Here is a 23363-nt window from a genome sequence, read left to right as displayed (position 1 = left end):
GTAGAGAATGGATGTCATGAATGATACCAGTCATACATTACATGTACAGCCATATGCGTTTTCCCTTATGACACACACCTCAGATTCCCCAGGGGGTGTGCACACAGGAAGTTGTAGTAGCAGATGTCCTGATTTCCTGTCACGTTGACAACCTGGAGGAGACAGGAACATGTCAACAACACACTAGCCACCCACCATGTGTGGATTCTACAGTCATATCTATTCACTTGAAGGCAATTCCTTTACAAATGCACACGTTATAACTCTGTAATAATGTAGCTATAACTCTGTAATAATGTAGTAAATCTGCAGTTGCAGTGTGAGTGAGGGTAGCACACAGTACCGTTTGATAAGTGATGACCAGTTGGATGACAGGGAGGGCATAGAACACACCTATGGTGGCAATATTCCTGAGGAGAGGAACACTGACATTAACTGCCATGGCACTGACAGTTGTACAATTACTAATCCCACTGATACAAAACAAAGCTACTCTCCTATCCAAAGAAGCAACTGATCACTAGCTAATTGTTATCATGCATTTGACTACTGATAGACTGGAGGATGCCATAGGGTCATAGCCCCAGCATTGATGTACAGATTTTGAGCAAACTCTCCGTCCCACTCACCAGAAGTAGATCTGGTACTTTTTACTCAGAACCCTCTTGTCTTTGCGAGCGAGGTCTGACACACATAGGTACTTCTGCAAAAGGACAAGCGACCACAAGAGTTTCATTGGGAGGGGAAAAGTAAACAAAAACAACAGAAGATGAGTATAATATTGAGTGATGCACAGGGGAGGAGAGGTAGAGGGGGGTGGAGGAGAGGTAGAGGAGGGAGGGAGGAGGGATGAGGGAGAGGTAGAGAGGGAATGGAGGAGGGATGGGGAGAGGTAGAGGGGGGATGGAGGAGGGATGAGGGAGAGGTAGAGGGGGGGGTGGAGGAGAGGTAGAGGAGGGAGGGAGGAGGGATGAGGGAGAGGTAGAGAGGGAATGGAGGAGGGATGGGGAGAGGTAGAGGGGGGATGGAGGAGGGATGAGGGAGAGGTAGAGGGGGGAATGGAGGAGGGATGAGGGAGAGGTAGAGGGGGGGAATGGAGGAGGGATGAGGGAGAGGTAGAGGGGGGATTGGAGGAGGGATGAGGGAGAGGTAGAGGGGGATGGAGGAGAGGTAGAGGAGGGAGGGAGGAGGGATGAGGGAGAGGTAGAGGGGGAATGGAGGAGGGATGGGGAGAGGTAGAGGGGGGAATGGAGGAGGGATGAGGGAGAGGTAGAGGGGGGAATGGAGGAGGGATGAGGGAGAGGTAGAGGGGGGAATGGAGGAGGGATGAGGGAGAGGTAGAGGGGGGAATGGAGGAGGGATGAGGGAGAGGTAGAGGGGGGATGGAGGAGGGATGAGGGAGAGGTAGAGGGGGGAATGGAGGAGGGATGAGGGAGAGGTAGAGGGGGGAATGGAGGAGGGATGAGGGAGAGGTAGAGGGGGGAATGGAGGAGGGATGAGGGAGAGGTAGAGGGGGGAATGGAGGAGGGATGAGGGAGAGGTAGAGGGGGAATGGAGGAGGGATGAGGGAGAGGTAGAGGGGGATGAGGAGGGATGAGGGAGAGGTAGAGGGGGGATGGAGGAGGGATGGGGGAGAGGTAGAGGGGGGATGGAGGAGGGATGAGGGAGAGGTAGAGGGGGGATGGAGGAGGGATGGGGAGAGGTAGAGGGGGGATGGAGGAGGGATGGGGGAGAGGTAGAGGGGGGATGGAGGAGGGATGAGGGAGAGGTAGAGGGGGGATGGAGGAGGGATGAGGGAGAGGTAGAGGGGGATGGAGGAGGGATGGGGGAGAGGTAGAGGGGGGATGGAGGAGGGATAGGTCAGACCTTGGTGCGGACGATGTTCTTGTCCGAGTCAATGTCGGCCAACGTGTCATAGTCATCCTCTTCTATAGAGCTCAGAGACTCCTGTCGACTACGACCCGCTACGCTCTCCAACGAACGCTCTGAGAAACAGAGAGACAAGAGAGAAAGCGAGAGAGAGCAGGAGGAGAGGAAACAGTAACTACGTTTGTCAGTGACTCAGGGCTATATTTCTCAATTTGATAGTTTATTGGTTTTACGGCTTAAGATGATTTGTTTATGATTTGGGACGTATTCATTAGATTGGTGATTCTGGCCAATGACGCATTCCTGATAATTACAAAATGTATAATTGAAATCATCCTCAACATTCCATCAGTATCTCTGCATACAGTCAAACATGATCGTTGACCACGTGATCGTTTTGGTTGAGGTCTCCATCTGTGGTCATCAGAGCATTAAATTACATCAAAAGATATATAGATCTTGAACATATTCTGAAGTGATTGACATGGGGCTGATTTATACAGTGAAGGGATGCGATTGGCTGGCTGGCTAAGGCAGTGCGGGTCACCAATGCGGATGGCTACGTGGTGGATGGCAGTTAGGAATGGTCTGCGTTTCAAAGTCTCCTGTCCTGATAAACAAACACAGATAAACCAATAAGAAACCAGAGCACTCCGCAGCCCTCCAATCAAGGGCCAGTTTGGTGATGAAATGCTGTGCAACATAAATTGAAGACGGATTTTGTGCCATGTTGACCCATAGTGTGTATTTGCACATGGGGTGTGTACAGCGTGTGTGTATACATGTGTATTTAGTCATCCTGCTCCATACCCATGTATCCGTAGTTGGCATCTGATGCTATGCTGTCTGTGATGGCCTCTGAGCTCAACGTGCTGGCGTTGTCCACTGTCGAAACAACAGCAGAGAGAAACAACATTAAAGAGTGCTTGAAGTGGTGTAAGTATTCACTTTGGCTGTGTCCCAATTATCTTTCCTTCCTCCCAAAGTGTGCGCTTGTTCACTTCCCTTCACTGATTTGAAAGGAAATGACTGGTAAAAGAAATATGGTGAAAGGTGCAGCTAGTCCGCGACTCCCCCAATCCAATGCTTTTAGATTCGTGGGAAGTAGTGAAGGGGTGCACATTCACGAGGAGACTCATGTGAAACAAAGCAATGAGAGACACAACAGACCTAGAACAGTGAAAGCCTGGTCATCCTCAGTTAGCTACATTGATTGACAATATTTTCACTCAAAACGTTTCAAATATCGCCACACACACACACACACACACACACACACACACACTCACTCACCAAAGGAGCCGTATTCATAGGGGGAGACTGGAGTCACACCTGGCTTTCCTGTGGTAACAGGTAGAGATAATATCACATTAACACACCAAACACATGCCACCATAGCAGTTAGTAGTCTACACTCTACCACAGCATCTAGATGAACGGTTAGTTAGAGAGGACACGCCATGCCCTGTGGGTTCAGAGGTTGAAAAGTGAGGCAAGGGTTAATGCAAGGGTGCCCTAGGGTGTGAGTCCAATGGGAGAGTAAGAGTGACTATTGAAAACAGAAGTCCTTTTCAGTCAGACTCCCATTGGAACCAAACCACCGTAACCATCATATCATCCAAAGCATGACCATGGGCAAGTGTTTGTGACTGCACTGCACAGCGCTGTGTCAGGCAACTCAGGAAGTAAACTGAAATTCCAATTCAATAATTGAAAAAGGGGGTTTCTATTTTCAATGACTTCTCAATAAACTGAGAAGGAGTATATATTTATTTCAAATGTTTCTCCATATTTTAAATTGAAAGGACTTCCAGAATGGATCCCGACAGGTAATCCACTAGACATGCACGAGGATGATGATTCCTCATCCACCCAGATGATAAGCCGTCATCCCTCCACTGGATGACATCATACTGGTGATAATGACTGTGAGATGGGTGTAATAATTTATATAGCGTGCACAAAGGGTAATAAGTAGTGTGAAACTGTGGGAGAAGCTCAGTCACAGGCAATATATCACTACTCCAACATTCTTACCCAGTAGAGAGGCTGAGCCAAAGTTTAGCATGGGGAGAAAGAAAAACAGACAAATTCAAATATACAACTTAAAGAGAAATAGACCAGTGATCCTTCATCTGATGGGGCAACTATTAAATGGTACGCATTCCTTCTACAACTCATTTTTCAATCATAAATACAGAGTTACAGAGACGGTTCTCTCCCCTCTTCCCTGTACACCCCTCTGAAAAAGAAATAGAACAGTGTGCCGTTGTAGTGGGTTGCTGGGATACCTGTCTCCGCGGGCGACATGTCTGCTGGGTTCAGAAGCCCCTCCCTCCTCCTGTGCATCCTGACCAGAGAAAAGACCCAGAGAGAGAGAGAGAGAGAGACACTTGAGTTCCAAAGCTTCTATATGACCATGTATGAAATGATGTACTTACTGTATACGACAGTAGGGCGATCGACAGACCTCTTGTTCTCCACACAGGCCACCAGGAAGGTGAGCAGGTAGAAGGAGAGGAAGATGCCCAGGCAGAATAGCATGCCCATCACGTACACATCCGCTGAGACGGAGAGAGGGGGATAGAGAGGGAGAGAGAGAGAGAGAGGAAGAGTGAAAGATAGAGAGAAGACGTTAGAGAGAAACAGAGACGAATAGATAGAGAGAGAGAATCAGACAGTAACATTTCTCTCTGCTACATTGATGTACTGTTTGATTAGAGCTCAAGTCCTTTGGCCCGCCTGGCTGAGTGACTCACAGCTGATCGCGGGCGAGACGACCACGTCCAGAATTTTACTGCGGTTGCCGGCATCGATGAGCTCATCTGGGCGGAGGGGGTAGAAGCGCAGGGGACCCCCACATGCCTCGTCCTCCGTCTTCACCACCACCACCACATAGAAACTGTTACTAGGGAAGTCCTTCCTCTGGGAGCCACGAGATAAGAAAAGGGGAGAGGGGGAACAAGAGAGAGAGAGAGAGTTGATGAAATGGTTGTCCATTGTGGCAAGTGAGCTGTAAAAATGTATTTATTGATCAATTACCTGATATCTCCAGTGTGTGTGTGTATTTTACCTGGACAGTGATGGCAGCTGTCTTGGTCATGGTTTGATACATTCCAATGAAGGCCACGTTGTTATCCAAGTCATACACTGGGCACTGATAAGGTAGAACACAGAAATTAGCAATCAGAGAGGAACAAGTGTGTCTGTATGTGTGTGTGTGTGTGTGCCTGAGCGAAGAACAGGTGCAGCCAGGGCTAATGTGGTTGCCACGGCAACAGGTGTCTCTTCACTCCCCATCAAGTGTGTGGAATGCAGATTTCTATATTGGCCTACATTTCAGAGACCCCCCTCCCAGTGTGAGCTGATAACACACCTGAGAGCTTTACATTGCGTTTTAGTAACGCCACTCTTTCACAGATTTAAGCTGCTTTAGGGTAAAACCAGTGCATTTCACAAGTTCAATTCACAGCTGTCTAGGGCTTGCTCGGTTGCTCAGAATGAACTCAACACTGCCCTTGTGTGGTATATCAGAGGCTAGCCATTGGAGACAATAGGCTGAGGGACCACAGTCATTTGCGTATTCATTAGGGTACACCATAGCAAAACATTTTGCAACAGAAAACTAAAACAAGTGTTTATTTTTGCGTTTCTCAACAGTCCCTCCCTGTTTCAGTTTAGTTACTTACGAGTTGTGGACTCGAGTCCACATGATGACTCGATATAAAATAAAACAACTTGAGACTTGACTTGGAGCCTCAAGATTCAACTTTGACTTGAGACTGATTACTTGAATTTATATGGCCAGGTTTTGTCCGTCACTCATTTTGTGGCACAGAGTCTACGTGGATTATTCCACACGCAGCCAAAGGCATTACCCGCAGCACCGCCCTTGCAAAAAAACCTGTAACAGACTGGCTAGTGAAACGCACACTCAGCACTCTGATTGGACCAGCAAACTGTCAATCAACACAGGTCGGGTGAGCCAGCAAACAGATTGCTGATTTGCTGTACAAGCTATAGGATCGGGTGCTGCGCAAATCTTAAAATGTAGGAAGAGGACTGCCATAATAATATGCAGCTCCAAAAATTGTGTGGTTATCAGGAATATTAACTGTTTACTTTGCAAGCTCATCAGCAATGGGCTAACGATGACTAGCATAGGCCTACTGGTCTTTTGGTATGTAACAATTGCTTGAAATTGATATTTTACTCATGAAGCTTGCATTTGGAGTTAAAATGTATTATTACTGTGGTGAAGATGCAACATTGGCGTGGCCCTTCACTTGCACTCTTCAAACTCCCGCTGGCAGAGAGTGCTTTTTTTCCCTCATGTTGACATGTTTGCTGTTTCTTTCACACGTGCATAGGCCCTGTTGTAAATCTATTTTCCATTTAATACTACAATAATTGCTAGCGTTTCATCATTCCATCCCCGTACCGTTTATTGCAACACGTAGACATTTCTGTTTCATGTTTGATAGGGCTACAATACATTTTCATTTAGCCAACCATTTCTTACCCTCTGAGTGGCGTAATGTTTATGGTGCACATGAACATTCACAAGACCCATGAGGTAGAAGTTCTGTTTATTTAATTAAATGTATGGTTCCCTTTGTTCATATTTCCCTGGTTATGTCAGAGTTCCGTGTCTTCCTATTGCTGCGTTCAAAACAACTGGGAACTCGGGAACTGGAAACATTGAAATCTCAGACTTCCGACTTCAGTGCGTTCAAGACGACTGGGAACTCGGGGGGAAAAAACGAGATCCGACTGGGAAAAATCGTTTTGAACGGTCATCCAACTCAGAATTCCATCTCGGGAACTCAGGCCTCTTTCTAGAGCTCCGACTTTCAGACCTGAAGATTACTGATGTCATGATTTGACCTCATATTTTTCCTGAGTTCCCAGTTGTCTTGAAAGCACCATTAGTCTCTGTCATTCTGGTTGTGCGTAATAGCAGTGCATATAGAAATAGGCTACGTGGCCTGCGCTCCATGCTTGGAGAATGTAGAATAAGGTAAAAGGATTGTTCCATGTATGCACGGTGTTGAAATATCATTAATAATCAGTAAGTCTGATTAAGAGGAATGTACCAATGAATGTGGAAATTGCCTTTTACATTGTAGAATCAGTTTATTGGATGTAATTGCCAATTGGGTAATTTAATGGTCCTGGGGTCCAAGTTTATATTATTTATGCAGGCCTACCTGTTTGAGCTTCTGTTAGACAGATTCCATTTGGTTTCTCAAGGGGAGGCTGTACAGTCTTGCCCTCTACCTGTGTCCATTCAGATTGTATCAGGCTTAAGCTGTCCTGAGGCTATTTCTTTTGGGTTATTGTTGGTGTATATTTGGTCAATCTACTTGTATGTTTTGTATGATATGGTGCTTTCACCATTGGATCACCAAGACCTGTAAATAAATCTACACTCCGAGCACGTCAACCTGCCTTTCCTTCTGCTGATGTCATGCCCTTACGACTGCCACAAGGTCCCTATTTTACAATGACATAAAGATATGTTGTAGACAACATAATGAAAAGGGCTGTCCTGGAGCCTCGATAAATAGACAAAGATTTCTAGTTGAAAAAGTCGTTGCATGTACAGATTTTTTATTTCTTTTTACTTGCCTTGAAAACGTATGACTCGACTCGCTCTTAGAATGCACGACTTGGACTTGACCCGTTCTACTTTGGACTCGACTTGTGACTCAGACCTTGTGACTCAGACCTTGTGAGTTAAGACTTGCTTGTGACTGGAATAATAGTGACTTGGTCCCACCTCCGGTGCCTAATGAACAAGTTTGGTCAAGTTAGTTTACCTGGATGTCCTGGATGGACATGACAGAGCACGGGAAGGTCATCTCAGAGTTGACCTTTACGATGACCGTGTCCACTCCATCAGGGAACACATATTTGAAGTACTAAGAGAGATAAATTGGGAGTTATAATAAAAAAAAAAGGGATCACATATTTAGCAGAACAAGTCATAATTCAGATGATTAAAAAAATGTTTTAAATGAAATGCATACTTCCTAACAATACTATTCTATTACGTTGATAGATCTACAGTTTTGAAAGGCAAATCTATAGAATACAAAACGCACAACATGTGTGATGTAACAATATATATATTTCCTCCCGTCTCGGTCGTCATCTGTTACGCAACACCTCAACAAATCACGCACACACATTCCTTCTTTAATCTCAATCACCTTCTTGGCCCTGGCCTTTAGACTTAGACAACTGTCTCCACACACACACACACACACAAGGGTTTTACGGGAAATATGCTGTGTTGGTATGTATCCATGTGTGTGTGAGTGGCTATGTTTCTCACCTGGGGTTGGGATGGTGAAGCAGTGAAGCTGAACTTCTTGTCTGTACTGTAATGAAGACAAGAGGACAAGAAACACTCAACAAGAACATTAGCCAGTCAGGTCACACATACTGTACAGTACGCCATCTCTACTCTATGAGTGATGCTGTTGCGTCTTGGCTTGCTGTAGAAATAGGCAGTCACGATCGTGTGTAGGCAAGAAGGCAGTGTTCAATGCAAATTAGACCAGCTCTGCACAGTAGCATAATAGTGATATAAACTATGATGACTCAGAGTATTGACTATGTACTGTTGTGGGAGGCTGTGTAAGGCATGTAGCTCTACAACCAGAAATCAGGTATCATGTATTCGCTCGGCTAGCTAGCAGGAAGGTAATGATCCCGGATGAAGATGACTCACTGCAGGGTGAAGCTGTCCACGCGGCTGATCCTCAGCTGGTAGTGGGTGCCCAAGCTGGACAGGGTGGACACGTCCACAAAGAAGTACTGGGTCTCGGTGAGGGAGCGGGTGGGGGGCTGGCACAGCGTTCGGCCCACATGGGCATAGGGGTACTTCCTCTGGTACCTGTGGCAGGGAGGGGGGCAAAGAGATAGCACTTCTCCACTCATTTCTATTCATCCAGGAAGTCCCATTGAGGCCAGAAGACATCTCTCTCTATATATATATATAGTAGTTACAGTATATGGTAGTTACAGTCTTGTCTCATCGCTGCAACTCCCGTAGGGACTCGGGGGAGGCAAATGTCGGAGCCGTGCGTCCTCCGAAACATGACCCTGCCAAGCCCCACTGCTTCTTGACACACTGCTCGCTTAACCCGGAAGCCAGCCACACCAATGTGTCGGAGGAAACTCCGTACAGCTGGCGACCGAAGTCAGCGTGCATGCGCCTGGCCCGCCACAAGGATTCGCTAGAGCGCAATGGGACAAGGACATCCTGGCCGGCCAAACCCTCCCCTAACCCGGACGGCGCTGGGTCGATTATGCGCCGCCTCATGGGTTTCCCGGTTGCGGCCGGCACAGCTTGGGATCGAACGTGGGTCTGTAGTGACGCCACTAGCACTGCGATGCAGAGTCTTAGACCGCTGCGGCACCTGGGAGGTCCCAGATGACCTCTTTTATAAGGGAGACCTGGCCAAGAGGGTAGCTCAATTTACAAATCATGATAACAGACTTGAGCTCATAGAACATAAAAGGCCTGTATTAGACTAGGTCACGTCCAAAATTGCACCCTAATCCCTATGCAGTGCCATAATTGCACTACTTTTGAGCAGGGTCCATAGGGAAAATAGGATGCCAATTCATATTACACAGCCTAAGCTATTTTAAGGTTGAACTTAACCATGACCATTGCTGACAGCTCATAACAGTGCCTATGGTGGGAAAATGATGATACGAACAACCCCTGCTGAGAAAGGAACTGAGAATTGGCCTGTCAAATTGTGTCAACAACAAAAAAACTGTGTGTAAATGACAGAAAAACGAACAAGCTGCAACTTCCCAAAATCCAACAACCTAGCAAGTACTGTAATTATGGCTAGTGTCTATGGGGAAATGAGGCCTATGCTTTATGTTTATGTGGAAGTGAAAGTTCAATGTTCAACGATAACTCGCTCTCAACTAAATGGCTTTACCACATGACACGGGTGTTCTGGTATTGCGCAAGTCCATGGATTATGTTAAGCCATGAAAGACAGGCTGCTGTAGCATTTCCCAAACTCGGTCCTCGGGACGTTTCGTTTTTTTCCCTAACACTACACAGCTAATTCAAATGAGCAAAGCTTGCTGATGAGTTGATTATTGGAATCAGCTTTGTAGTGCTAGGGAAAAAAACTAAACGTGCACCCCTTCGAGTCCCGAGTTCGGCAGACCCTGGGCTACTGTATAATAAATAAATGATACACTGATCCAACAGGTATGCTCTGCATGCAGGCTAAACACTTAGACCTATATCATCTAATAATTAGGGGGTGCTTATATAGTCCTGTTTCAATGCATGTACAGGTGTGAAATGGAAATGTGTTTTTTGCATATGCCACTCCCTGTGACCCCACACCCCTGAGAGTGGGGTCACAGCCAGGGATCAGCCATTATTGATGGCAACCCTGGAGCAATTAGAGTTAATTGCCCCGCTCAAGGGCAGAATGACAGATTTTACTTTGTCGGCTCGGGGATTCAAACAATAACCTTTCGGTTACTGGCCCAACACTCCTAACCGCCAGATACAGGGTTTGCGGTTTTCTTTGTCTGTCTTCTTGCCCTGCCACCACTCCCTTCAGTTGACCCATTCAGTACTTCTCCTGCACATCTCTCTGTAATGTTTATAATACAGTGAGCTCCAAAAGTATTGGGACAGTGACATTTTGTTTTTGTTTTGGCTCTGTACTCCAGCACTTTGAAATGATACAATGACTACGAGCTTAAAGTGCAGACTGTCAGCTTGAATTTGAGGGTAATTCCATCCATATCGGGTAAACCGTTTAGAAATTACGGCACTTTTTGTACATAGTTCCTCCATTTTAGGGGACCAAAGTATTGGGACAAATTCACTTATATGTGTATTAAAGTAGTCAAAAGTTTAGTATTTGGTCCCATATTCCTAGCACACAATGATGACATCAAACTTGTGACTCACAAGCTTGATGTCATGGGACCAAATACTAAACTTTTGACTACTTTAAAAATCTTAAGTGAATTTGTCCCAATACTTCTGGTCCCCTAAAATTGGGGGGGACTATGAACAAAAATAATGACATTTCTAAACGGTTCACCTGATATGGATAAAAATACCCTCAAATTAAAGCTGACAGTCTGCACTTCATGTATCATTTCAAATCCAAAGTGCTGGAGAACAGATCCAAAACAAACAAAAAATGTGTCACTGTCCCAATAATTTTGGAGCTCATTGTATCTTCAACCCACGAATAAGTCAATATATCTAGCCTACATAATGAAGAGACGCAGCAAAAATACACTCAAGGAGAAACAAAACCTCTACAACATCTAGGACTAGGCTACACAACTGTATGGCCTGTTGGTTTCAGTTGTTTTCTTTGACAGAACTGAACAATTTAATACCAAAGCATAACCACGTATCGTGCTTCCCCACCACTCTAGTTGAAAATGCCCAGGTGCATCTCAAATGGATATTGAAATAATAAAATGGTTTGGTGATATAACACAGGGACAGAACCAGGATGTGCCAGGGCTGCAGCCAGTAGGGCACAACTTTGTGGAACCTTGACGATAGAAATGTCTTGATTAGAGCCGACTTCAGTCCTTATTCTACATGTCAGAGATGCATGTTTGTTTAAAATAACATAATGCTTCTGTCTGAACGTTCCACAACATTGTGCCCTGCTGAACGCACCTCAGGTGTGCCAGCAGGTTAGGCTACTCACAGTCCACGCAGTATGAGGGGGACCTGGAAGGACAGCACAGCCTGCTTCTGTCTGACCACAAACAGGATGGGACTGCTCTCTGCCCCCTCCGACAGTATGTTCACAGTCACACGGACACCCTCCGTCTGCCAGGGCAGGGAGAGAGAGAGGGCGAAAGGGTTAGAGAAACTCAATGTATCTAAGTAAAACGACATACAGTACATACAGTACCAGTCAAAGGTTTGGACACACCTAATCATTCCAGGGTTCTTCTGTATTTGTACAATTTTCTACATTGCAGAATAATAGTGAAGACATCAAAACTATGAAATTACACTTATGGAATCACGTAGTTACCAAAAATGTGTTAAACAAATCAAAATATATTTTATATTTGAGATTCTTCAAAGTAGCCACCCTTTGCCTTGATGAAAGCTTTGCACACTCTTGGCATTCTCTCAACCAGCTTCATGAGGTAGTCACCTGGAATGCATTTCAATTAACAGGTCTGCCTTGTTAAAAGATCATTTGTGGAATTTATTTCCTTCTTATGCGTTTCAGCCAATCAGTTGTGTTGTGACAAGGTAGGGGTGGTATACAGAAGATAGCCCTATTTGATAAAATACCAAGTCCATATTATAGCAAGAACAGCTCAAATGAGCAAAGAGAAACAACAGTGCGTCATTACTTTAAGACATGAAGGTCAGTCAATGCGGAAAATGTCAAGAACTTTGAAAGTTTCAAGTGCAGTCGCAAAAACTATCAAGCGCTATGATGAAACTGGCTCTCATGAGGACTGCCACAGGAAAGTAAGACCCAGAGTTACCTCTGCTGCAGCGGATAAATTAATTAGAATTAACTGCACCTCAGATTGCAGCCCAAATAAATGCTTCACAGTTCAAGTAACAGACACATGTCAACATCAACTGTTCAGAGTAGACTGCATGAATCAGGCCTTCATGGTCAAATTTCTGCAAAGAAACCACTACTAAAGGACACCAATAAGAAGAAGACACTTGCTTTGGCCAAGAAACACGAGCAATGGACATTAGACCGTTGGAAATATGTCCAAATTTGAGATTTTGGGTTCTAATCGCTGTGTCTTTGTGAGACGCAGAGTAGGTGAACGGATGATCTCCGCATGTGTGGTTCCCACCGTGAAGCATGGAGGAGGTGGTGTGATGGTGCTTTGCTGGTGACACAGTCTGTGATTTATTTAGAATTCAAGGCACACTTAACCAGCATGGCTACCACAGCATTCTCCAGTGATACGCCTTCCCATCTGGTTTGCACTTAGTGGGACTATCATATGTTTTTCAACAGGACAATGACCCAATACACCTCCAGGCTGTGGAAGGGCTATTTAACCAAGAAGGAGAGTGATGGATTGCTACATCAGATGACCTGGCCTCCACAATCACCTGACCTCAACCCAATTGAGATGGTTTTTGATGAATTTGACCGCAGAGTAAAGGAAAAGCAGCCAACAAGTGCTAAGAATGTGGGAACTCCTTCAAGACTGTTGGAAAATCATTCCAGGTGATACTGGTTGAGAGAATGCCAAGAGTGTGCAAAGAACGATGATGGCGCTGACAGATAGGGCAGCCGTGCTTCTAGCTCCTAAGCAACTTGGCATATTTCGTTTTTCATTATTAGCCCAGAAAATGTTTTGTGTTATTACATACAGCCGGAAATAACTTTTGGACATCAGAGTGGCGGTAACTCACCAGCATTACGAACAGGAATACGACTTTCCCGAATTTGATCCTTTGTTCGTACCCCCCAGGGCAATTGAACTGATTCCAGAGGCTGATCCAAAACACCGCCGGCCCGAGAATAGGTATTCGGAGTGGACTTCTAGTCCGACTCAGGAGGCGCGCACACCACCCATTGCTTCCGAATATATTGCTCGCTAATGTTCAGTCTCTGGATAATAAAGTTGACGAGCTCAGGGCGAGGATCTCCTTCCAGAGAGACATCAGCGATTGTAACATACTCTGTTTCACAGAAACATGGCTCTCTCAGGATATACTGTGAGTTCGTACAGCCAGTTGAGTTCTCAGTTCATCGCGCTGACAGAAATAAAGATCTCTCCAGGAAGAAGAAGGGCGGGGGTGTATGTTTCATGATTAACTACTCATGGTGTGATTGTGATAACATACAGAAACTCAAGTCCCTTTTCTTCACCCGACCTAGAATACCTCACAATCAAATGCCGACCATATTACCTCCCAAGAGAATTCTCTTCGGTGATAGTCACGGCATATTTCCCCTCAAGCCGATTCCCCGACGGCCCTCAAAGAACTACACTGGACTCTATGCAAACTGGAAACCACATACCCGGAGGCCGCATTTATTGTAGCCGGGGATTTTAAGAAAGCTAATCTGAGGGAAACACTACCGAAGTTCTACGAACACATTGACTGTTGCACTTGCTCTGAGAAAACATTGGACCACTACTACTTAGCTTTTCAAAATGTCTCCAAGGCCCCCCCCCCACCCTTCCCTCTGAAAATCTGATCACGATTCCATTTTGCTCCTCCCTTCCTATTGGCATTAACTCAAACAGGAGGTACCCAAACTACGGACGATTCAACGCTGGTCTGACAACTCGGAATCCATGCTTCATGTTTGTTTTGATCACGTGGACTGAGATATGTTCTGGGTAGCCTCTGAGAATAACATTGATGAATACGGTGACTGAGTTTATCAGGAAATGTATAGGAGACTATTAAAACCTACCCAAACCAGAAACCGTGGATAGATGGCAGCATTCGCGCAAAACTGAAAGCGCGAACCACCACATGGCACGGTGACTTGGAATATGGCCGAATAAAAACAGTGTAGTTAATCGGCAGTTAAGGGTGCTCTCGAGTGGCTAGATGTACTTTACCATTCGGCCATCAGATTTGCCACCAATGCTCCTTACAGGACACTCTATACTCCTCTATACACATCACTGCACTCTATACTCCTCTGTAAACTGGTAATCTCTGTATACCCATCGCAAGACTCACTGGTTGATACTTATTTATAAAACCCTCTTAGGCCTCACTCCCCCCCCATCTGAGATACCTACTGCAGCCCTCATCCTCCACATACAACACCCGTTCTGCCAATCACATTCTGTTAAAGATCCCCAAGGCATACACATCCCTGGGTCGCTGCTCTATTCAGTTCGCTACAGCTAGCGACTGGAACGAGCTGAAAAAAACACTCAAACTGGACCATTTTTATCTCCATCTCTTCATTCAAAGACTCAATCATGGAAACTCATACTGACAGTTGTGGCTGCTTCGCCTGATTTATTGTTGTTTCTAGCTTCTTGCCCTTTGTGCTGTTCTCTGCCCAATAATGTTTGTACCATGTTTTGTGCTGCTACCATGTTGTGCTGCTGCCATGTTGTGTTGCAACCATGTTATTGTCATGTTGTGTTACTTGCTACCATGCTGTGTTTTCATGTGTTGCCGCCACGCTATGTTGTTGTCTTAGCTCTCTAATTATGTAGTGTTGTGGTGTCTTTCTTGTCGTGATGTTTTGTCCTACATATTTATTTATTTTTTCTTCCAAAACTCAGCCCCCGTCCCCGCAGGAGACATTTTGCCTTCTGGTAGGCCGTCACTGTAAATAAGAATTTGTTCTTAACTGACTTGCCTAGTTAAATAAAAGGTTAAATAAAAAAATGTATAAAACTACAATTCCCTCTGTAAGGCAATCAAACAGGCAAAACGTCAGTTCAGAGACAAAGTGGAGTTGCAATTCAACATCTCAGACATGAGAAGTATGTGGCAGGGTCGACAGACAATCACGGACTACAAAGGGAATACCAGCCACGTCGTGGACACAGACGTCTTGCTTCCGGATAAGCTAAACACCTTTTTCGCCCGCTTTGAGAATAACACAGTGCCGATGTGGCCAGCTACCGAGGACTGTGGGCTCTCCTTCTCCGTGGCAGAAGTGAGTAAGACATTTAAGCGTGTTACCTAGAGGTCGACCGATTATGATTTTTCAACGCCTATACCGATAATTGGAGGAGCAAAAAAAGCCGATAATGACAATTACAACAATACTGAATGAACAATGAACACTTATTTTAACTTAATATAATACAAATAAAATCTATTTAGTCTCAAATAAATAATGAAACATGTTCAGTTTGGTTTAAATAATGCAAAAACAAAGTGTTGGAGAAGAAAGAAAAAGTGGAATATGTGCCATGTAAACAAGCTAACGTTTAAGTTCCTTGCTCAGAACATGAAAACATATGAAAGCTGGTGGTTCCTGTTTGATGAGTCTTCAATATTTACAGGTAAGAAGTTTTAGGTTGTAGTTATTGTAGGACTATTTCTCTCTATACCATTTGTATTTCATATACCTTTGACTATTGGATGTTCTAATAGGTACTTTAGTACTGCCAGCCTAATCTCGGGAGTTGATAGGCTTGAAGTCATAAACAGCGCAATGCTTGAAGCATTGCGAAGAGCTGCTGCAAACACAGTAAAGTGCTGTTTGAATGAATGCTTACGAGCCTGCTGCTGCCTACCACCACTCAGTCAGACTGCTCTATCAAATCATTGACTTAATTATAATATAATAACACACACAAATACGAGCCTTAGGTCATTAATATGGTCAAATCTGGAAACTATCATTTCCAAAACAAAACGTTTATTCTTTCAGTGAAATACGGAACCGTTCCGTATTTTATCTAAACGGGTGGCATCCATAAGTCTAAATATTGCTGTTACATTGCACAACCTTCAATGTTATGTCATAATTATGTTAAATTCTGGCAAATTAGTTCGCAACGAGCCAGGCGGCCCAAAGTGTTGCATATACCCTGACTCTGCGTGCAATGAACGCAAGAGAAGTGACAATTTTCCTAGTTTAATATTGCCTGCTAACATGAATTTCTTTTAACTAAATATGCAGGTTTAAAAATATATACTTCTGTGTATTGATTTTAAGAAAGGCATTGATGTTTATGGTTAGGTACATTCGTGCAACGATTGTGCTTTTTTCGCAAATGCACTTTTGTTAAATCATCCCCCGTTTGGCAAAGTTGGCTGTCTTTGTTAGGGAGAAATAGTCTTCACACAGTTCGCAACGAGCCAGGCGGCCCAAACTGCTGCATATACCCTGACTCTGTTGCACAGAATGCAAGATAAGTGACACAATTTCCCTAGTTAAAAGAAATTCATGTTAGCATGCAATATTAACTAAATATGCAGGTTTCAAAATATATACTTGTGTATTGATTTTAAGAAAGGCATTGATGTTTATGGTTAGGTACATTGCTGCAACGACAGTGCTTTTTTCACAAATGCGCTTGTTAAATCATCACCTGTTTGTCGAAGTAGGCTGTGATTCAATGATAAATTAACAGGCACTGCATCAATTATATGCAACGCAGGACAAGCTAGATAAACTAGTAATATCATCAACCATGTGTAGTTAACTAGTGATTATGTTAAGATTGATTGTTTTTTATAAGATACGTTTAATGCTAGCTAGCACCTTACCATGGCTCCTTGCTACACTCGCATTACAGGTAGTCAGCCTGCCACGCAGTCTCCTCGTGGAGTGCAATGTAATCGGCCATGATCGGTGTCCAAAAATGCCGATTACCGATTGTTATGAAAACTTGAAATCGGCCCTAATTAAATCGGTCGACCTCTAGTGTTAACCCTCGCTGCCGCCCCAGACGGCATCCCTATCCGCGTCCTCAGAGCATGCGCAGACCAGCTGGCTGGAGTGTTTCCGGACAAATTCAATCTCTCCCTATACCAGTCTGCTGTCCCCACATGCTTCAAGATGTCCACCATTGTTCCTGTACCCAAGAAAGCAAAGGTAACTGAAGTAAATGACTATCGCCCCGTAGTACTCACTTCTGTCATCATGAAGTGCTTTGAGAGACTAGTCAAGGATCATATCACCTCTACACCTTACCTGACATCCTAGAACCACTTAAATTTGCTTACCGCCCCAATAGATCCACAGACGATGCAATCGACATCGCACTGCCTTATCCCATCTGGACAAGATAAATACCTATGTATGAATGCTGTGAATTGACTACAGCTCAGCATTCAACACCATAGTACCCTCCAAGCTCATCATTAAGCTAGGGGCCCTGGGTCTGAACCCCGCCCTGTGCAACTGGGTCCTGGACTTCCTGACGGGCCACCCCCCAGGTGGTGATGGTAGGAAACAACACCTCCACTTTGCCGATCCTTAACACAGGGGCCCCACAATCAGCCCCCTCCTGTACTCCCTGTTCACCCATGACTGCGTGGCCAGGCACGCCTACAACTCAATCATCAAGTTTGCAGACGACACAACAGTAGTAGGCCTGATTACCAACAATGATGAGACAGCCTACAGGGAGGAGTTGAGGGCCCTGGGAGTGTGGTGCCAGGAAAATAACCTCTCAATCAATGTCAACAAAACAAAGGAGCTGATTGTGGACTTCAGGAAACAGCAGAGGGTGTATCCCCCCCCCCCCCCATCCACATCGACGGGACTGCAGTAGAGAAGGCGGAAAGTAGAGGTCGACTGATTATGATTTTTCAACGCCGATACCGATTATTGGAGGACCCAAAAAAAGCTGATACCGATTAAATTGGCCGATTTTTGTATTTATTTATTTATAATAATGACAATTACAACAATACTGAATGAACACTTATTTTAACTTAATATAATACATTAATAAAATCAATTTAGCCTCAAATAAATAATGAAACATGTTCAATTTGGTTTAAATAATGCAAAAACAAAGTGTTGGAAAAGAAAGTAAAAGTGCAATATGTGCCATGTAAAAAAGGTTTAAGTTCCTTGCTCAAAACATGAGAACATATGAAAGCTGGTGGTTCCTTTTAACATGAGTCTTCAATATTCCCAGGTAAGAAGTTTTAGGTTGTAGTTATTATAGGAATTAAAGGACTATTTCTCTCTCTATACGATTTGTATTTCATATACCTTTGACTATTGGATGTTCTTATAGGCACTTTAGTATTGCCAGTGTAACAGTATAGCTTCCATCCCTCTCCTCGCTCCTACCTGGGCTCGAACCAGGAACACATCGACAACAGCCACCCTCGAAGCAGCGTTACCCATGTAGAGCAAGGGGAACAACTACTCTCAGAGCGAGTGACGTTTGAAACGCTATTAGCGCGCACCCGCTAACTAGCTAGCCATTTCACATCGGTTACACCAGCCTAATCTTGGGAGTTGATAGGCTTGAAGTCATAAACAGCGCAATGCTTGAAGAATTGCGAAGAGCTACTGGCAAAATGCACGAAGGTGCTGTTTGAATGAATGCTTACGAGCCTGCTGCTGCCTACCATCGCTCAGTCAGACTGCTCTATCAAATCATAGACTTAATTATAACATAATAACACACACAAATACGAGCCTTTGGTCATTAATATGGTCGAATCCAGAAACTATCATTTCAAAAACTAAACGTTTATTATTTCAGTGAAATACGGAATCGTTCCATATTTTATCTAACGGGTGGCATCCCTAAGTCTAAATATTCCTGTTACATTTCACAACCTTCAATGTTATGTCATAATTACGTACAATTCTGGCAAATTAATTACAGCCTTTGTTAGGAATAAATGGACTTCACACAGTCCGCAATGAGCCAGGCGGCCCAAACTGCTGTATATACCCTGACTGCTTGCACGGAACGGTAGAGAAGTGACACAAATTCATGTTAGCAGGCAATATTAACCAAATATGCAGGTTTAAAAATATATACTTTTGTATTGATTTTAAAGAAAGGCATTGATGTTTATGGCTAGGTACATTGGTGCAACGACAGTGCTTTTTTCGCAAATGCGCTTGTTAAATCATCACCCGTTTGTCGAAGTAGGCTGTGATTCAATGATAAATTAACAGGCACTGCATCGATTATATGCAACGCAGGACAAGCTAGATAAACTAGTATTATCATCAACCATGTTTTTTATAAGATAAGTTTAATGCTAGCTAGCAACTTACCTTGGCTTCTTGCTGCCCTCGCGTAACAGGTTGCCATGCAGGCTCCTCGTGGAGTGCAATGTAATTGGTCATGATCTGTGGCCAAAAATACCGATTACCGATTGTTATGCAAACTAAAATCGGCCATTCCGATTAATCGGTCGACCTCCAGTGGAAAGCGTCAAGTTCCTCGGCGTACACATCACTGATCAACTGAAATTGTCCACCCACACAGACAGTGTGGTGAAGGCGCAACAGGAGGCTTAAGAAATTTGTTTTGGCACCTAAAACCCTCAAACTTTTACAGATGCACAGTTGAGAGCATCCTGTCGGGCTGTATCACGCCTTGTAATGTAACTGCACCGCTCGCAACCGCAGGGCTCTCCAAAGAGTGCTGCGGTCTGTCCAAAGCATCACCAGGGGCAAACTACCTGCCCTCCAGGACACCTACAGCACCCGATGTCACAAGAAGGCAAAAATGATCATCAACGACCACCCGAGCCACTGCCTGTTCACCACGCTATCATCCAGAAGGTGAGGTCAGTACAGGTACATCAAAGCTGGGACCGAGAGATTGAAAAACAGCTTCTATGTCAAGGCCATCAGACTGGTAAATAGCCGTCACTAGCACCTTAGAGGCTACTGCCCTATATACAAAGATTTGAAATCACTGGGCACCTTAAAAATGTAACACTTGTCACTTTAATAATGTTTACACATTTTGCATTACTCATCTCATATGTATATACTGTATTCTACTCTATTGCATTTTAGTCTATGCCGCTCCGACATTGCTAGTCCAATATTTATATATTTTTAATTCCATTCCTTTAGATGTGTGTGTATTGTTGTGACATTGTTCGATATTACTGCACTGTTGGAGCTAAAAACACAAGAATTTCACTACACCTGCAATAAGATCTGCTAAATATGTTTATGTGACCAATAACATTTTATTTGAAGCAGTCATCAAGGCAAAGGGTGGCTACTTTGAAGAATCTGAAATATGTTTTCATTTGTTTAATACTTTTTTGGTTACTACATGATTCCATTTGTGTTTTCATAGTTTTGATGTCTTCACTACTTTTCTATAATTTAGAAAAAAGTTTTTTTTTTTAAATAAAGAAAACCCTTGAATGAGTAGGTGTCCAAACTTTTGTCTGGTACTGTACATACGCACACACCCATCAAACATACACCTGCACACTCAAGTTTTGTATTTTTCACTTTTTGCAATTCCTATCTTATTATAAAACCAAATGAGGCTACTCATAACAAGACAGTAGTTCTGTGTTCTTCAATCCTAGTACTGGATGGGCAGGTTTAATTCCAGCCTAGTACTAACATAATTAGTTGAAACAGGTGTGTTAGCACTAGGTAGTCTGTGCAAAAGCAGGATCAAAGAACAAAGTGGTATTTGTGACCTGAACTATGTACTCACCTTGTTTCTGGAGACGGTGTGATTGAAGGCATAGATGGTTTGGTTGTCACTGGTAACCGTATCGTTGTAGGTAACATCAAACTCGGCATCTTTTTGGACCACCGTTTTAGTTTCTGCCCGTGCGCACCGCAAGTGGGTCACACATAACCACAACAGGACCACATAACCAAGTCGGAACCAGACTAAAACTGGGCCAAATTTACAACAGCTCCTCAAAACCATTTCCTTGCGATTTGTCAATAATAGCTGTGCTAGCTGAGCAACAGTTTGTCGAACAAAACGACCAAAATGCACTTGACACGTCGGATGACAATAATAGCAATGAATGGCAAACTTACCTAACTAGGCAGCTCAGTTGTAATTTATCATTCACAACAGAACAGTTGATAGCGAACAACTACCTACAGTAGTGTGATAATCTAGCCAGCTAGCTACATTTGCTAGCTAATGATCAATGTATTACATCCACATTGCTCCTCCTGTTTCACCTTCGCCAGCTAGCCACTCCTCGGTACTGCGACTTAAACTAACGTTAGCTAGGCGATAACAACACAGCTACTACTGTGCTGGCTAGCGAGCTAGATCCCGAAAGATTTACTATCCGAGGATTTTACAGCTAATATCATCCACATTTTATCATTTAGGTTGACATATCAGGTACCGTAAAGTGAACGTTGTTTTTGCATCTGTTGAATCGACTGGCCACGGTGGTTGAATCTGTGTCACTCACCCTCCCAACGCACGCAGTAAACAAACCAAGCACAGCGTAATGACGTCATTCTTTTCAGAGAAATAGAACGCATATGACCAAATGTATTGCAGTAAATTCTGACATAAGGAATAGATACAATTTTCCTTTGAAATAAAGCACGTATTTGATCAATTATTGTTCTAAGGGAAAGAGAAACACATTTTTACTACATTTTTCCTACTGGACTAAGTGAGGGTATTTCAAGGAAGTGAGGTACGACTCTGGTTATACATTTAGGGGCTTGTAAGGAAGCATTTCACTGTAAGGTCTACACCTGTTGTATTCGGCACATGTGACAAATACAATTTTGATTTGATTTGACTTTGCAGCTGGCCCATCTAGCGGAAATAGATCAGTTCTGCCTCCAGTTCAAGATTCGTGACAATAAACGTAAACCTGCCCATGTCTCTCACCTCAACTGCAAATCAAGCGGTACCTGTCCACCAAGTCTGAAACCAACAGGACCCTAAACAGCTTCTACCCCCAAGCCATAATACTGCTTAACAAGACTGCTATATAGCTAATCAAATGTCTACCCGGACTACCTGCATTTACTCCTTTTTGCACTAACTCTCTTGCACTAACTCTATGTACACACACACTGGACTCGGTACTGGAAGTCCCTGTATGCACACACACTGACACATACTTACACTGACACCCCAACACACACACACACACACACACACACACACACACACACACACACACACACACACACACACACACACACACACACACACACACACACACACTACATACGCACACCCACACACAAATTACACACACTCACACACACTTTCACACTCACCACATACACTGCTGCTACTGTCTATTATCCTGTTGCCTAATCACTTTACCCTTACCTATGTACATAGCTACCTGAATTACCTCGTACCTCTGCACATCAACTCGGTACTGGTACTCCCTGTATATAGCCATGTTATTTTTACTCGTTATTGTCATACGTTATTCACTGTGTTTTTATTCCTCATATCACTATTTCTATTTTTCATTTGTATTTTTAAATCTTTATCTTTAACTATGCATTTTTGGAAAAGGACCTATAAGTAAGCATTTCACAGTTTCACTAATTCTTTACGAAGCGTGTGACAAATAACAATTGATTTGATTTTGATTTGAACATGACACGGCAGTTCAGTTAGAAACAGTACCTCTGCTGGTGTAAGACCCATCCTGCATCCAGGAAAGGCTTCATTTCTTTCAGGAAAGGCCTGTGTACAGTCGTGGCCAAAAGTTTTGAGAATGACACAAATATTAATTTCCACGAAGTTTGCTGCTTCAGTGTCTTTAGATATTTTTGTCAGATGTTACTATGGAATACTGAAGTATAATTACAAGCATTTCATAAGTGTCAAAGGCTTTTATTGACAACTACATAAAGTTGATGCAAAGAGTCAATAGTTGCAGTGTTGACCCTTCTTTTTCAAGACCTCTGCAATCCACCCTGACATGCTGTTAATTAACTCCTGGTCCACATCCTGACTGATGGAAGCCCATTCTTGCATAATCAATGCTTGGAGTTTGTCAGAATTTGTGGGTTTTTGTTTGAGGATTGACCACAAGTTCTCAATGG

General features: G+C 43.8%; 1 protein-coding gene across 4 annotated transcripts in view; it reads right to left on the bottom strand.

Annotated features, from left to right (window-relative positions):
* sidt2 (SID1 transmembrane family, member 2) overlaps positions 1-21759 on the bottom strand; it is a 28692-nt gene extending 6933 nt beyond the window's left edge. The window contains exons 1-17 of one of the 4 annotated variants that reach the window (XM_029772661.1): positions 21016-21759; positions 11607-11731; positions 8609-8773; positions 8210-8255; positions 7692-7793; positions 4943-5026; positions 4629-4794; positions 4340-4433; positions 4161-4219; positions 3907-3918; positions 3163-3210; positions 2680-2754; positions 2417-2479; positions 1867-1985; positions 630-703; positions 344-410; positions 79-152 (exon numbers count right to left, since the gene is read on the bottom strand). In XM_029772661.1, the coding sequence (XP_029628521.1) occupies positions 79-152; positions 344-410; positions 630-703; positions 1867-1985; positions 2417-2479; positions 2680-2754; positions 3163-3210; positions 3907-3918; positions 4161-4219; positions 4340-4433; positions 4629-4794; positions 4943-5026; positions 7692-7793; positions 8210-8255; positions 8609-8773; positions 11607-11731; positions 21016-21237 (1595 nt within the window). In that variant the 5' untranslated portion in view covers positions 21238-21759. Of the gene's footprint in view, positions 1-78; positions 153-343; positions 411-629; positions 704-1866; positions 1986-2416; positions 2480-2679; positions 2755-3162; positions 3211-3906; positions 3919-4160; positions 4220-4310; positions 4434-4628; positions 4795-4942; positions 5027-7691; positions 7794-8209; positions 8256-8608; positions 8774-11606; positions 11732-21015 lie in introns of all 4 variants that reach the window. The other 3 variants (XM_029772665.1, XM_029772662.1, XM_029772663.1) reach the window with 3 other exon arrangements.
* Between the last annotated feature and the right edge of the window lie 1604 nt (positions 21760-23363).

Source organism: Salmo trutta, chromosome 13 (assembly GCF_901001165.1).
Source record: "Salmo trutta chromosome 13, fSalTru1.1, whole genome shotgun sequence".
In the NCBI taxonomy this organism is placed as follows: domain Eukaryota; kingdom Metazoa; phylum Chordata; class Actinopteri; order Salmoniformes; family Salmonidae; genus Salmo; species Salmo trutta.
Note: the sequence above shows the minus strand (reverse complement) of the source record. Positions and strands in the feature narration are given on the sequence as shown.